Here is a 15,702-nt window from a genome sequence, read left to right as displayed (position 1 = left end):
GGAAATTATATATAGATAGATATATAAAACCGATTTCAGCTGGCAACACTTGCCAAAAAGTTTTCACAACTGTTTCTCGATCGAGAGCTTTTTCCGTTTGGCGGTTAGCTGTGCAATATTTGATTTTGAAAACTGTTTAGAATTAAAATGCCGCTTCTAATGCTGTGTTTACACATAATGTTGTAATAGATTCCAAGCAAATCAACTGGAAAAACTGTCAGTGCTTGCCAAATCGAATTAGAATCCACTTGAACATAATACTGAACGCCTCTTCAGTTGTGCCTTTCAGCGCGTTTAGACATAAGCTATTCCCAAGTACTATCATAAAAAAAAATATCTACAAAAATCAACAAGCTGCATCCGATTAAGATCGATAGAGGCAGTGGCATAGTCTTGGGAGGGTGTTTGTCTCAAAAGGAATCTTTAAAGTAGTAAATATTCTTAGATTTGCAAGCAAATGAATTTAATATATATTTTGGAACAGTTTGTTTGGCATTTTCATCAGGAAACACCCCTTTCGTACTGCCACTGGCACTGGCGCATACGCAATGCGTATACGTAATATTTTCATGATAGAACCACAAGAAAATACTTGAGACCCAGACACACACTTCTAAACAACAGCTCCATGCAATGCAACCTTGAAAAAGCGATCAAATGCTTCAGGTCTGTCCGAAAAATAAAACCAAAAAAAAAATGTTGTGTCGGAAAAACAAACAAAAGGCCCTCGCAGATTGCAACACACAGTGAGGCTGGTTAAGAACAGCAGCCATACAATATTTAAATTATATATTAGCACACAGAACGCGAGCCATGGAAAATGTGGAAAATGTGGCAATAGTCAGGCAACCTCCCACAGCACAGTTTTACAACAAAACAAATATACAAAAAAAAAAACAGCAACGATAATTAACTACAATTTGGGCGGTTTATGGTATTTATTTGGCAGTGACAGGGCAAAATCACAGAAAGAGTCCAGCCCCAGAGAGTTTCAGTCAAGGAATACTTTTTGATGTACGACAAGCAAATATTTTATGGCGTGCGCGTGCCAAATGGGGGAAAAAACCGCCTGTTGAATCGGATTACTCTTGGATTTTGGCATATGATTCAATATATTTGTTTATAAAGACTTTAGATACATGGAATTTACTGAAAATATAAAGAAATAATCACTACAGAGTTTAAAATCCCCTTCCAAGTTCATCCCATATCTCTTCCGCCTTGCGGACAACAAAACAATTTTCGTTTGTTGGATTTTATGTGCCACCAAACAAATTGCATCTGTTTGTTCCTCCTTCCCATAGGATGCTTGCCACTGCCCCTGGCACAGCACTCCATTCGTTTTATTAACTAGCGTTTGCATCGTTTCATTGCATAATCTGTCGCTGGAGGCACGCCCCCAAACGGCCCCAGACATAAATTACAAATTTGAGAAGCGCACAAAATGATTGAAAGCCGCACAGCAGAGACCAGAGCAGAGCATGCCAGATCTGAGGAGCACTGGGATGCGGATGGAGATGGCGATGATGATGGAGATGGAGAAGAGATCGCATTGGATCCCATTGGAACTCTGGTGAGCATCAGTATGATTGACCGACCGCAGTGTGTGTGCACCTCACTGGCTTCTGGCTGCTGGCTTCTGGCTGCCTCACTGTCGACTGTTGCTCCCGGGGATTGCCGGGGTCTGACTTTTATGGCTGTCGGTGTATTTCTTTTTATTGCCTGCCCAAAATTCATTTCTAGTTTTCTGTTTTTCTCATCATACCCTGCCACTGATAGGTAATACCTAATGGGTATATTGTGCAGAAGTGCAACCAAGTAACAAGCAGAATGCTGCCGTCCATTTCGGAGTTGGTAAGTCAGGAAACCCAAATGAAATTTGGCTCACAAGAGATTTGCTTTCTTCTATATACATTTGTTTCCAAGTATAGGATATCTTCTAGTCGTTATATCCATGCTGTTCTCCTTTGTGTTTCTCTCTTTCTTTGATTTGTTTGCATTCAGTTTTCAGTTTTCGGCTGTTTTTGTGGGTTGCGTTGGAGGCGGCGGCGTCTCCGCCTGCAGCACGCACTGGGAAAATGAAAATATTTGTGGAAAGCATGCGAAATGCACGCCTGTTGTTGGTATCTTTTATATTTTTTAATGCAGCGCTGAAAGCTATTTGTATCTGTCGGTCAGATTGGGTTAAATCTTGGGCCCCGTTCCGCAGTCATCTCTCTCCCTGCTGTTGCTGCTGCTGCTGCTACTCCTGCCACTGCCACAGCACTCTTTCTGGCATGTCTTTCGTCAAAGTGTAGAGCCACTTTGCCTGGGGCTGGCCTGCTATTAGTCCATTGATTCTGCCTTTTTGGCTACATATTACTGTGTAGCCCTTCCCTGTCTGTTCCCACCCCCCAGTTTTGTCGCCCTATTCTGATTTATGGGATTGGGGCTTAGGGTTTGGGGGAAAGGCATTATCTTTCATTTGAATGGGTTTTGCCGCATTTTGCGCATATTTAGTTTTAAATGATTCTCACTAAAAACCCACGAATTCCCCGTTTCATTTTCTGTTTAGACGTCATCTTTGTTAGCCGCACGCTTCCGGTGACTGCCAGAGGCAACAGCGGCAACTGCAAAAGTGGCACAAAGATTTTTATTTTTAAAACCAGAACAAATATCAGCATATATGTATTTATGTACGGTGTGTGCAATATGTGTCGTTGTCTACGTTGTATGATATCTGTGATATATTCTTTCATGGGGAGCGTACATGTCTGCGATGCACAAATGAACCAGAATGTCGGATCGAGGGGCATAGGGTAAATTGTGTGAAGGGAATCTATGCCAGCAGCTATTAGGGAGCCATGACCTGAGCTAAAGAGATAACTGAATGAATGTGGAATTAGCAATTATAGAATCCATGGAGTATCAATGGAAACAGACCAACAGGTTCCTTCCCCACAATACAAAACATCATCCGTTTGTGACAGTTCATCAGCTCATTTACAAGTTCATAGAACCCCTCCGTCGAGTGGTGATGGCCTGCCTTTCGGTTTCCTTCATTCATTCAACGAAACATGACAGACTGCATCTGTATCTGCTGGCGACAATTATCATCTGCAGCACACATTTAAGATACGTTCTTGCTGGATACATTTTGTGCATCTTCCCCTACAACAGCGGGACGGCCCACTCATCGATTAGTCACCCAAAAGACAAAAATATATTTCAATTCAATTATTTACCTAATAATAGATGCGGAAAATATGGGAAATTGTATCCATGAGTAACATGATGTTCGTTCCATAGCCTAGATACTGGTAGAATCGCGAAATACTTTTGAGCTTTACGAGAATTTTTACACATTTTTCCCTACAACGAATGGAAGGGGAGGGAATCAGTACATATAGCCGGGTTGGCCGATTTAAGGCAAGATATACATCCGCTGAACAGATAGATACATGCGGAAAATAATGGGAAAAACATGAAAATGGGTATTGGCCGATGTTGTGAATGCTCTAAGGGGGAAGTTTCTATCGGTTTTGATATGATTTTATTTGCAGATAAAGTAAAATACTGTAAAATTAGGAAGGATGTGTGGATTTTGGTATAAAATGTGCCTAACTGGAGCTGAAAATTAATGGAAATTATACTTGAATTTGTTGTGGAAATGTTTCTTGTATCCTTTCGTGTATGCTAAGATCCTTTTCTACAAAAGAAAGATCCTCACAGTAAACCTTAACCTGCTGATCATAATGCTAATGATACCCTGTCGTCCAGCAGTGTGCTCTTAGAACGTTTTATTTATTTCTCTATTGCAATTTACAAACGCAGCGATCATCGACTGAGAAGCAGGAGACGAGGCAGCGATCTACTCATCTCTTTGCCTGCCGAAAATACTACACGCACACCCAACGAGAGCGAGAGAGAGACAGAGAGTGAGAGACGAGAGACGAGAGACGAGAGACGAGAGACTTTTCTCTGCTCAGCTTTTCACGCAGTTCAGTGCGAGGGAAAAATCTCGGCAAGAAAATATATATTTTCCCAGCGGCCAGGCAGACAGTTTTCCTTTGACAACGCGCCGAGTCGCACACACTCCGCTTCGGGCCGAAAACGTAGCAAACGGGAAAATCGGAAAATTGAAAAACTGAAATACCGAAAATCGCATTCTGCGACAATATAATCGTGTGAGAGAATGAGTTGTAGCGTGGCGTGTGTGTGTGTGTGTGTGTGTGTGTGTGTGTGTGTAAATGTTGCTAAATTTATAAATAAAATCTGAAATTCTGCCTGTGCTCCCAAAGTAAAATGAAATAAAAGGAAAAGTTTTTGGGGTGGCGGAGAAAAAGTGGAGATGGAAAATAAGAAAAATATCAAGGCATAAATAAAACGCCTCGTGACGTGTCGTCCGCGCAGCATCTGATTCCCGTGTCGCATTTACCGGCTGCATTCTCAAATAGATCGGATCCGATGAGGAGCACTACAGGCACTTATAGCTCCTCTATATAGCTAGCTCTCTGGCTCTGCAGCTCTATACATAAGTATTTTCTACATGTATCTCAACCTGGCCGGTGCGTGCCGCCGGATTATGTAAAGTGGCACACACACCAGAGATCCCAATCTCGGTGATCCAACAGCGGCGAAAAAAAACCACAAAAGAAAAATAAATAAAACGAAAAGAAAGTTTGGCCAAAAGCAAAGAAAACCGAAAAGGAAAACAGAGTCAAGAATCGGGAGAGGGACAGGGAGAGAAATATTTGTCGCACGCGCGCGATCTCAGTAAATGTATCTAATTTATTTTGCATCTATTGCAATTGAGAGGCGACGGCCGCCCCATACATGCGACAGATACGCTTTCGTAATTGTCGTCAGTGGTTCGAGTGTAGTGTATCTTTGCTTCGCTCGTCGCGCGTTCTACAACAGCAGAAAGACAAGCCAGACAAGTGTGTGCACGGCATATTGGATTACCAGCAAAAAGATAAACGAAAATAAATTATACAGATTTCCGAAACTATCCAAACAAAATCTGATTGAATTGTGATTGCTCCAAATCGCGGCAGCGATCGCTTGCCAAAAAAACGAACGCAATGTCTTCCTATCGCAGTTATGTAAGTAAATCGTACAAGTTAATGCAGAGCCAACTATCTGTATCCGTGTATCCGTGTATTTACCCTGTGTATCTGCTGTGATCCCTCCCAATGTATCTGTGGTATTGTGATCTTGCCGTTTTGCGCTTTTCTGTGTGTGTATTTTTGCAATTCCTCCCATCCACAGACTTTTGTTTGTTTCTAATTTGTTGCCTTACCTCACACGTAGCCAGATAAAATGTATCTATGGGTGTGCGTATCTGTGAGTGTGCTTTTGTGACTCCAGATCCATTGATAAACAATTTAGCCACACAGTTTGCTCATTGTCTGACTTTTGCCTAGTTAATTGCTCTCATTTTCCAGACAGCAGCTGCCTCAAATTATGGTATGGCTAGGTGTGGCTGCACTCTTTGTATAATTTGAATGAGAGAACGTATCGACGAATGAATGAGTAAATGTTTAAATGAATGAGCTGGAATTAATCACTTGTATGTGTACATTTACACTGATGATCATTTTGGCAGCGCATTCAAATGATTTTACTTGATTTTTGGTCATTTTTCATTTGCAGAGCAAATGCATTTTTTGATGAATGAATACTGCAGTTTTCAGCAATCAATGTCAGTTTTATTATTAGAAATAAATGTGACTTTCCAAAGAGTATTTTGGTATCATTCATTTGTGCAATCTTGATTATGCTTGGGTATATCTATATGTGAAAAAAACAGCTCAACATTGCTGCAATATTCCCATAAATTATGTGAAATCTTTTGGTCTAACATTCAAGCCGTTAATCCCCTGAGAAGCTTCCCCACTGATGGCCACCTCTCCTATATTGCCTAAATCCCATTCATGTCTCACTCATTATATCCTTTTGTACCAAGACATCAAGTTTACGACTTTGGCCCGACATCTGACACGACGCTGCATAAATCAATTAAATATTTTTGTGACCCTCTCAAACTAATAAACCAATCAATTTATGGCCGGAAAACAACAAGTTTCCAGCTCTACCCCATCAGCAAACAGTCCACCTTTCTCCTATTCCTACTGCATCCTACTTCAACGATCTGTTTCAGCATTAGTTCTTAATTATTTTTAGATTCTTTGGATCTATAAATGTTGGAAAAAAAATAGTTTGTGTGACGCAGTGAAGAGTTCTTGTGTTCTTGCGTTGCTGCCTGCTTCAAATTGTTGGTGTTCCCCTGGCTTAGGGGGTACTTTGCTGAAGATTTTTATGGCCAGAAGGAAGTTGTAAATATTTATGACACGCATAAAGTCGAAAGTTCCCTGTGAGAGCCGCCGCGGAGCACGCACCACCCAATTAATTAACAAAGTGTGAATCTTCATGCAATTTGTTTGAAGCCAGGGAGCATCCTGATAAACTACATTTATTGTTGTTCTTGGCTGTCTTTACTATGGTGCAAGCTGCCTAGTCATCCTTCACGTCAATGTGCTGAGCCCGCTTGACAAGCCGCACGGTCCTGTTGCCCTTCGTTACCATCCCGATGATCCAAGCCGGATGGCCATCCAATTCCTTGATTTCGGTGCAGAAGGCAGCAGCTTGCTTCCGTGGCAGGCAGATGAGCAAACCACCCGAAAGTTCGGGGGCCAAACCCTCCAACAGTTGACGATCGTTGGCCTCGCCATTGTCCTTGGCCAATGCTGCCATGTGGCCGATCAATGGCAGGTTGTAAATGTAAAAGGTTAGCTCTTGCTTTTGCATATTTGCTAGGTGCTGGGCATGACCCACGAGACCCAATTCGCCAATGTGTGTGGCCCCGTGGGCATTGTGCTTGAACATAAGACGAGCGGCCACGCTATTCAGGCGGCTCATCGAGTTGATGGCTTGGCGATGGGCCTGCTTCACCTGCTCCTCCGTGATGGTTAGCTTTATGCGCTTGGAGCGTGATTCCGCATCCCAGATGCTCTGGTATGCATCGAGGGCCAGCTGTGTGCCCAACGGTTTGGTGAGCAGCAGGACGTCGCCAGCAATAGCGTTTCCCTGCTCAATGAATCCGTCCTGCTGGCAAACGCTCGTGGCGACTCCGCCCAGAATGCACCAAGGGTTGACTATGCTCCGGATACCAGTTATTCGGGCGCCAGCCTCAGCGACACAGCGCTTGTAGCCACGCACCATTAGGGGCAGCACCACATCACGCTCCTGCTCCGTCCACCCACTCCTCACGCCCAGCAGGATCGTCAAGTTCTCGCACTCGCTGACGCCCATGGCATAGAGATTGTTTAGCACCTTGGTGCAGGCGATTTTACCCATCACATAGGGATCATCGATGATGGGATAGCAAAGTCCGGTTGTCTGCACCAGCCAGCCAAAGCCTCTTCGCAGAGGAATCACAGAACAATCGTGTGGGATGCCCAGTTTGGGCGCAGCCGATGGCAACTCATCCTGAACTACGGTTTCCGGCTGCCACAAAGTGCCCAAGCCGCCTGCCTCCAGTTCGACGAAGTGTGTCAGACGAAAGGAATTATCTAATCCGTGATCCGTGGGGTCAAAGTAGGGACGCAGTGGGTCTTCTTCATCATGCAGCTCCAAATTAGCAGAAGATTGGACGTTAGTGGCGGAACTCATGGTTTTTTTTTCTTTACTTTCTTTTTTTTGCAATGTGGAAAAAAGGTGTCAAAAACGGACTTGACAAGCGAAAGAACCGTTGTGTTCCAACACTATTTTAAGTGTTGTCAAAATTCAAGAATAAACATTAATGGCGGCACTCATTAATTACTTTTACCTTTCTAACTTTCTCTTATAAGCCATGTTATCGATTTACAACACTCTTTGCCAGTGTTGATTGGCAGGACAAGGTTTTTTTCATTCCCCACCAAGTGTGCCTTGAAATCGCAAGTCATTCGTCTACCCCGGCACTTGTCATTTCATTTTTCAATAGCTAGCAAAAGGTTGAAGTTTCCAATCGTTTACGTGTGCAAACAAACCAAGAAAAAGACAAAAAATTACAAATTCGAAAAGGCAGAAAGTGTGCGTTTATACAAAATCCCAGCTCCCAGGATATTTTTACAGTCTACAATCAAAAAAGAAAGTAAGAGACAGCAATCATGCCACGTCGTCGTCGTCCTCGTGGTAATGCCGCATCTCTGGCCCAGCTGCGCAAGAAGACTCAAGAGAGCAACAACAACTACAACGGCTGCAATAACAATAACAACACTAAAGAGAATAATAATAATAGCTACAATAAAACCAACAACGCAAGTGGCTCGAAAAGCTCAAATGTGAAAAATACCAATGCCAAAGCGGCAAATTGGAACAATTCCACAAAAACTAGCCAGAAGGCAGGGCAGCAGCAAAAACAACAACCAAAACAGACGCAGCCACAACCGCAGCCGCAGCCGCAGCCGCAACCGCAGCCAAAGAAGGTGAATCCGAGCTATTTCAAGAAGCCGACACTTGCCCAGGAACCAAATCAGAAGGCAATCTATGACCTGGAGCTGCTGGAGGAGGAGTCAAACTATGAGCAGGAGGCAAGCTCTGACCAAGTGTCCATCTGCGACGAACAGTATTCATGCACTGACAGGGAGCAGTCATTCGGTGAAGACGAGTTGACCTATGACATTGACGCGAACTCTGAGAAAGTAGAGTCGTGCCATGAGTCGACTTATGATGTGTCTGAAATCGAAATGGATTCATTCTGCTATCTACAGTCGAGCTACAACGTCGAGGATGGCTGTAAGCAAGGATCCAACTGCGATCAAGCGCCTCGCTGTGTCCCAGGATCATGCTCTAAGCCAGGCGCATGCTGCCACCAGGAGATATTCTTTGGCCCTGGGTCGATCTGTCACTGCGGACAGGATCAATATTTGAACCCGTGTCAGCTGCCATTCTATGACCAGGAGTCAAACAACGAACAGAAACCAAACTATGAACTCGAGACGCTCTACAAGCGGGAGCCGCGCTACAACAAGAAGCCCCGCTGCGACGGGGATACAATCGCCGAACTGCCAGCCTATATGCCCGATCCGTTGTATGACCAGGAGCCAGAACCCACCGAAGAACAGCCAATCCTTGTCGACCAAGTGCCAGAGTTGTCCTACGAGCAGAGTTCCTCGGCACCCAACGCCATGCCCGAAGATAGCTTTGCCTTTATGTGGGGCCAGAATGCCAACGGCGGGGAAGTGAAGCTCTTCCCCGAGCTGTATGACCGCATGCCGGAGCTTCCTTCGTATGCGGACATCTTCGGACAGCCCTCGTATGGCATCGACAACAATTGCATGGATTGTGTCGGATTGCAGGCAGCTTGCCAGACGGGTGGCATCCGGAGCACTCACGATGGACAGTTCACCGACATTCCTGCCTCGATGATCCAGGATCAATACGGAATGTTGGGTCTACTCTCGGCCATACGTTCCAGCCACACCAATCCGGTGGCCACCCAGCTGGTCTTTGGCGAAGATCTGACCACGTACGGCTTGGATCTGACAGCACTCGGCGACATTTATGTGCACTTCAATGGACCCTTTACCAACGAGAAGCCGCCACGCAACGTCCAGGACATTGACTTCGAGATGAGCATGCGCCAAATGCGAGATAACATTGCTACATTTTCCTCTAAGGCGCCTGTTTGGGATCCCTTTGTGCCAGAGACTGGAAACTTGGGTTTAGTTTTTGGCAATAAAAATGCAGGCCAGCAGGAGACGGAGCAGCAGACGGAAGAGCAGCAGGAGGAGGAGATTCTTAAGCAGGAAAATCCATCAGATGAAGAACAGATGCAGCAGGAGGATGATCAGGGATGGGACTACGACTACGAGCCGTTCTCCACTGCACTTGCCGCAAAAGAAGAAGATACCTCAACTGATTACTCTTCAAATTCCAATTCACCCACAAGCTCTGGGCTCCTAAGCCCAATTTAGAACACAAATTCCCAAACATGTCCACACTTTGTTATGCATTTGCAAAAAGTATCTGTGGAAATACACGATTATCATTTAATCATCTATTTGGCTAGATTTATCATCCTGCTCAGCTCTCGTTTGGTTTCACTTTTATTTTCGTAACACATTTGAATTTCGTAAAACGCATTTTGTCGACACTTTTGACAGCGAAGAGTAGGAAAAAACATTTATAAATAAATCATACATGTCTGGCGGACATCGGACGCATGGCACGCGAATACTTGAGATCGTTGGACTCGCAAATATATATTGTACACATGTACATAGTTATAGTTTGTTTGTTGGATTGTGGCTGTGCTTTATAGACTCGCTCGACTGACAGACAGGCGCTTTATGGCACATCCTGTGCCTGGGGTCTGGGGGTCCCTAATTGAGTCCGCATAATAACGCTGTCAGAAGTACGCACTCCACTGTGAGAGAGGGGCATATGGCAAACTCATTCCAGAGACGACCCATCCATGGACACAGCCACATTTACATCCACATCTATCTCTAGCCCACAAGACTTTCCTCCGGTGTCTGCTGAGGCTGAGTGTCGTCTCCGTTTGCTTGTTTTGCACATTGTTGTGGCTATTTGTGTATTTGGCATTCCATTTCACTGAGCGAAAACAATTAGCCGACACTCTCTGTCTCTCTGTCTGTCTTGCTGTCTCTGCTCTGTCTTCTCTGGGCTGCCTGCCCCCTGTCACTCTCTCTGACTGCATTGCTACCTCTCTCTCTGTCTATGTTGGGTCTGACATTGGGCGGTCGCTGGAATTCGTTATTATTATTATTCTTTAGGCCCTGATAGGTGTCATGGGATGTTTTAAGGGGGCGACTGGCGCCACTTGGGAAGGCAGTTGTTTTGTATCGAAACTAATTTAAAGTGAAGAATTTTTATTGAAGAATTCCATCAATCACGTGGGAAATTATCACAATAGAGGTATAAGAGAGGGAATATATTTTAATGTCTTCTAAAATGGAAGATTTTACACAAAATCTTGTACAATTTCCGCCGTTTCTCTGTCAACTGCTCATTAAATATTATCTGCATTAATTGGTGCAAAGTTCTTTTTCTGTGCCAAAATTTTATTTTGCAATATTAAACGGTCGATCTATCTGTCTGTCTGTCTGTCTCCTGGACACCACCTGAACACGTTGGTTCTCTAAATATTTATATATGCAGATATTTTCGTGTGGCCAAGATGTGTCTCTGTCGTTATATAGAGGACGAGGGCGCGAGATCTTCTAATGCCCCCGATGCTTGGATGAGTTTAGAAGGCAGATGTTGAAATAATCGAAATGAATCTGTTTACACGTCCAAATTAATTGAAAAACGCGTGCTACAGCGCCATTTAATTGAAAATGAAATAGAGCCAAAGGCTGGGGAAAATGCATTGAAGCGAGTTCAAAGCAGAAGCAGCAGCAGCAGCAGGCAGCCCCCAAAAATACAAATAACATTGGGGATCCAATGGGAAACTTGGGGGAGATTCTTTGGCATCGTCTGAATTGATGTTGATGTTCTCTCAGACAGAGGCTGATGCGGCGACTGATGATGATGCCGGAGATGGGATGCCTTTCTGCTGCTGCTGCTGCTGCTGTTGATGATGATGATGATGAAATGTGTGCGAATAATTGTCGAGTGCACAGCTCATTGAGAAAGTTCGATCAGGCGGGGGGTGGCTGCCGGAGAGTCAATTGTTGTTGTGCTCTAAGTGCGCCAATCAATCAAAGCCACACCATGTGATGTGTGATTCCCCCTATCAATATCAATTATACTTGAATGAGAAACCCCAATGAAGATTTCGAAGAATAATACAAAGAAAATGCAGAAGATTAATGAACCTTCTTCATGGAAATGCCCCTAAATATGTAGAGCACATCTGAAAGGTGCATCCAAAATTGTATTCGTATGAATAAAAGTTGGCTGTGTATAATTTTAAATATGTTTAATGTGCAAAAACCAATCCTGTTCCATTCTCTCTTTGCAGACACCCTGGAAGTCCAGCCTGGGCAGCTCTTACAAAACAGGAAGCTCTTCGGTAAGTCCGCAAATAAATAGTCTTCCCTTTCACTCACTAACTTTCACGCTCTCTCTCTCTCTCCCTCACAGTATGGAGTAGGAACAGACTCCACTTCGCGTTACAGTTCTCTGGCCACGCCCAGTGCCTACAGGCCATCGTTCTCGGGCGGCACATACCGCCTCAAGCGAGATCCGCCAACAAACGCACCACCGCCCGTCACCAGCTACGTCAGTCGCTATGCCAAGACAGAGCCCAAGGAGACGACAGCCAGTGAGCGAAGCAGTCCCATCAAGCGGTATACAGGAGTGGGAGCGACTAGCAGCACACTGGGAAAGTACGGCAGATCCAGAGATCCCAGTCCCGTGGCACTGGAACACACGAACCGTGGCAAGTCGAGGGATCCGAGTCCGGTCATCGACAGCGGCAGGAGCAAATTGGGTGGCAGCTATCGCAGTGGCAATGCCTCGACCTCCTCCTCGTCGTCGGCTGCCAGGAATGGGTATGGCAGTCGCTTTGGCGCCGCTCCATCGAGGATCAGCAATGGGAGCAGCAATGGCAGTGCCATCTCCTACCTGACCACAAGCGATTTTCATGCGCGAACGGCCAGTCGAGCCAGAGCCAGCAGAGAGAAGGAGCATGAGGTGCCCTCAAGTCCCCCAGAGAAACCAACTGAAGAGGCGGCAAAGAGCAAGCAGGCAAGCCCAGAGAAGGAGCAGGAACAGGAGAAGGTTGCACCAGACCCCCAGCCCGAGGAAATCTTTGTCTCAGTGTCGGTGGTGACGCGTGCCACATCGCCCACGCCACCGGGCAGCACCACCGTTCAGCGTACGCGTCGCATTGACATTGCCAAGACCATCGAAAAGACCATCCAGCGGTCCACGAAGCCCCGCCAGATGCTGGAGAAGGAGATCCAGTCGGATAGGTTGGACGACTCCACGCGATATTTGCGGTACAGCGGTGGCAGCAGCAGCCTCAGCCCAACCTACAGCCCGCACAGGGATCGGATCAGCAGCCTTCGGTACAGTGCCAGTCCGCTGTCCAGCAAATCCGCGTCCCCCTCTGTGGAGGGAAAGTCATCGGCATCGTCGGCAGAGGTGCCCAGTCCAGCGACCAAGAGTAATGGCACCTTGAGTAATGGAAGCTCCGCCAAATCCTCTGCGTCTGCCAGCAAATCAAAGCTCTCCCCGCCTAAGGCCATACGTCTGAATACCTCACGCCAGTCCTCCGTGGAGAATCTGGCCAATAAGCCACCGGCTGTGCCCACCAAAAGTGAATCACCCACCAAGACCTGCTCCAGCTCCAGCTCGGGCAGCTCTGCCGTCAAGTGGCCCAACAAGGACTTCCGCAAGAGCTCCCTGAATGTGGGACCCACGGACAGGCCGCGCAAATCTCGCACTCCCAGTGGCGGGGAATCCGAGGATGTGTTGACCAATGGAGGCTCTGGTTCTGGCCAACTGGAGCGCTCGCCAAGTGCCGGCTCTGAGGTGAGTGTGGCCTCTGCCAGTTCTGGAAAGAAGAGCTCCAAGCTGAGCAACGGCAAGGTGTCCTCCTCGGCGGGTAGTCGTCAGGGCACATCCTCATCCTCTGCGGCCACCTCCTCCACCTCCGCCTCGGACAGTGAGCAGCGTGGGGTCAAGACCGTTAAAAAACAGAGCAAAAAGAAGACGCCCAAAGAAGGCAAGGTCGTTGCCGGCAATGCCGGCCAATTGTTGGCCAACCAAAATAGCCGCAAATCGAATACGCCAGCCGCCAACGCAACACCTGAGTCACCTTCACCAGAGAGGAACAATGCCGATCGCGATCCAAGTGAGAGTCCGGTGGCACCGGCTGCACCACCGAACCGATCGCCACAAACGCGACGCCTGCAGAAGCTCTCGTCGGTGTCGAATTTTTTCGCGAATCGTCAGCAAGACGCAAATAGTGAACCGATCTTCCTCGAAAGCTCAGAGAGCTCTGGGGAGCCGGAGGCCCCACCATCTATCAGTCTGGTCACAGATCTTAACACGAACGAACCGCGAACGAAATCGTCGAAATCGACTAAAACGACGCCCACGAGCGAAGCGAATACCTCAACGAGATCCCCACTGAGTCCTCCCAGTTCAAGTACACGCTGTCCCGCCACCACAAGGATCACTACCACTGCCACAACTTCAGCGACGATCAGTAGCAGCAGCACGAACACCACCGCCACGCAGGACACCAGCCTGAGCACCACTTCGGAGCAGGACCCGAGCCAGGAGGAACCCAGCTGGTGGCAGGACACCAGTCTGCAGATAAACACAGCCTCAGCTTTGGATCAGAATAATCAGAACGGTGAGATGCCCCCGTACAGGCTGCGACACATTGATTCTGGGGAGGAGCAGGCCTGGTGGCTGCGCCGCAGCGAGGCGGACGATGAGGGAGATGACGATACGCTGGCAGAGGAGACACTTAATCCCCTGGATGATGATCCCAGTCACTGGAGCAGCCAGGATCACGAACTGGAGACGCACTCCAAGGTCAAGCAGATGCCAAGGAGCCGCATCTCACCGGATCAGGATGCCTGGTGGCTGGAGGAGGAGCAGGAGGAGCCACCGTCCCAGACTCAGGCAAAATTGGAATCGCAGTCCCCTCAGACACGTTCCCTGCCACAGTCGCCGCCGCTGACCCGCTCCCTGCCACAATCCCCACCGCAATTGAAGTCCCTGCCACAATCTCCTCTCCACTCGAATGGCTACCACGAGGACGAGAACAACAACAACAATGAGACGCATGTGGAGGTGACCCTGAAACTACCGAGCGGCTCCAAGAGCAACTCAAAAAGCCACAGCGACGACGGCCCCAAGCCCTGGTGGATGTCTGGACCCACCAAGAAGCTCTTCAATGTGCAACGCGTGGAGTCCGGAGAGCGGGCCTGGTGGCAGGACAACAACGAGAAGGAAAAGGAGAAGGAGAAAGAGATGGAGCCACCGCCAGTGAAGCCACCCACACCCCCGCCCCGCATCATCAAGCACTGGGAGTCGGGAGAGCGGGCCTGGTGGCTGCAGGATGAGCCAGAGGCAGCGCAGTCAGCCGCAGTTGCAGTTGCGGTCGCTGCCAACGCCAGCAGCGATGAAGAGGAGGAGGAAGAGGAGCAGCAGCAGCGCCTGGGCAGAGATGAGACAGATCTAAGGCAGCAACAGCAGCACCAATTGGAGGTGCCACACGAGCTGAGCAGCTCCTTTCACTTTGCCTACACCGAACGCCCACCGCCGCTGGGGCAGTGCGCCAGTCCCGTTCCGACAGAGCAGCGACTGCGCTGCCCCTCGCCCTACGACAACATTCCAATGGGAAGAGCCCCAATGCCGGCAGCGCAGCCAGCGACACCATCGTCACTGCAGCCGCGCTTCTCCCCTCAAATGAGGCGGCCAGGTGAGAAGCTTTTCATCTCACGGCATCAGAACATCGATGAGCTTTTGGGTGGCGCTTGCCGGCCGCTCAGTCCGCTCTTCTACAACAACAGCAGCAGCGATGCGGCACAAGAGAGTGGCACAAATATGTTCCTTCTGGATGAGAGCTCCTCTCTGGCCAGCAAAAATATGTTCCTCTTGGAGGAGATCACGCCGGATCAGGTGCGCATCCACGATAGCACCGCTCAAAGGCCGGTCATACAGCGCATGCAAAGGTGGGTAGCAGGAGAGCGAAAGCTCGAAGAGCTCGAGAGAGAGTGCTTTCTTTCGTTTGTTTTCTGGTCAATG

At 47.6% G+C, this 15,702-nt stretch overlaps 2 protein-coding genes across 6 annotated transcripts in view; both read left to right on the top strand.

The window, feature by feature from the left end:
* The first annotated feature begins 4,782 nt into the window (after nt 1-4,782).
* The window catches only part of LOC117579868 (FH1/FH2 domain-containing protein 3), a 43,157-nt gene continuing 32,237 nt past the window's right edge, over nt 4,783-15,702 (top strand). The window contains exons 1-4 of one of the 5 annotated variants that reach the window (XM_034265983.1): nt 4,783-5,084; nt 11,954-12,004; nt 12,076-14,625; nt 14,656-15,629. In XM_034265983.1, coding sequence (XP_034121874.1) covers nt 5,064-5,084; nt 11,954-12,004; nt 12,076-14,625; nt 14,656-15,629 — 3,596 coding nt within the window. In that variant the 5' untranslated portion in view covers nt 4,783-5,063. Of the gene's footprint in view, nt 5,085-11,953; nt 12,005-12,075; nt 15,630-15,702 lie in introns of all 5 variants that reach the window. The other 4 variants (XM_034265984.1, XM_034265986.1, XM_034265982.1 and 1 more) reach the window with 4 other exon arrangements.
* On the top strand, nt 7,968-10,027 carry LOC117579870 (alpha-protein kinase 1). Its single transcript, XM_034265991.1, has one exon. It carries the CDS (start codon nt 8,133-8,135, stop codon nt 9,939-9,941), a length of 1,809 nt encoding a protein of 602 aa, XP_034121882.1. The 5' UTR covers nt 7,968-8,132; the 3' UTR covers nt 9,942-10,027.

This window comes from Drosophila guanche, unplaced genomic scaffold, assembly GCF_900245975.1.
Source record: "Drosophila guanche unplaced genomic scaffold, DGUA_6, whole genome shotgun sequence".
Lineage (NCBI taxonomy): Eukaryota > Metazoa > Arthropoda > Insecta > Diptera > Drosophilidae > Drosophila > Drosophila guanche.
The sequence above is the reverse complement of the archived record's forward strand: the minus strand, read 5'-3'. Positions and strand labels throughout refer to the sequence as shown.

What these genes read in the sequence shown, in the direction of transcription:
- LOC117579870 (XM_034265991.1), top strand. Translation starts at nt 8,133, where the DNA reads ATGCCACGTCGTCGTCGTCCTCGTGGTAATGCCGCATCTCTGGCCCAG.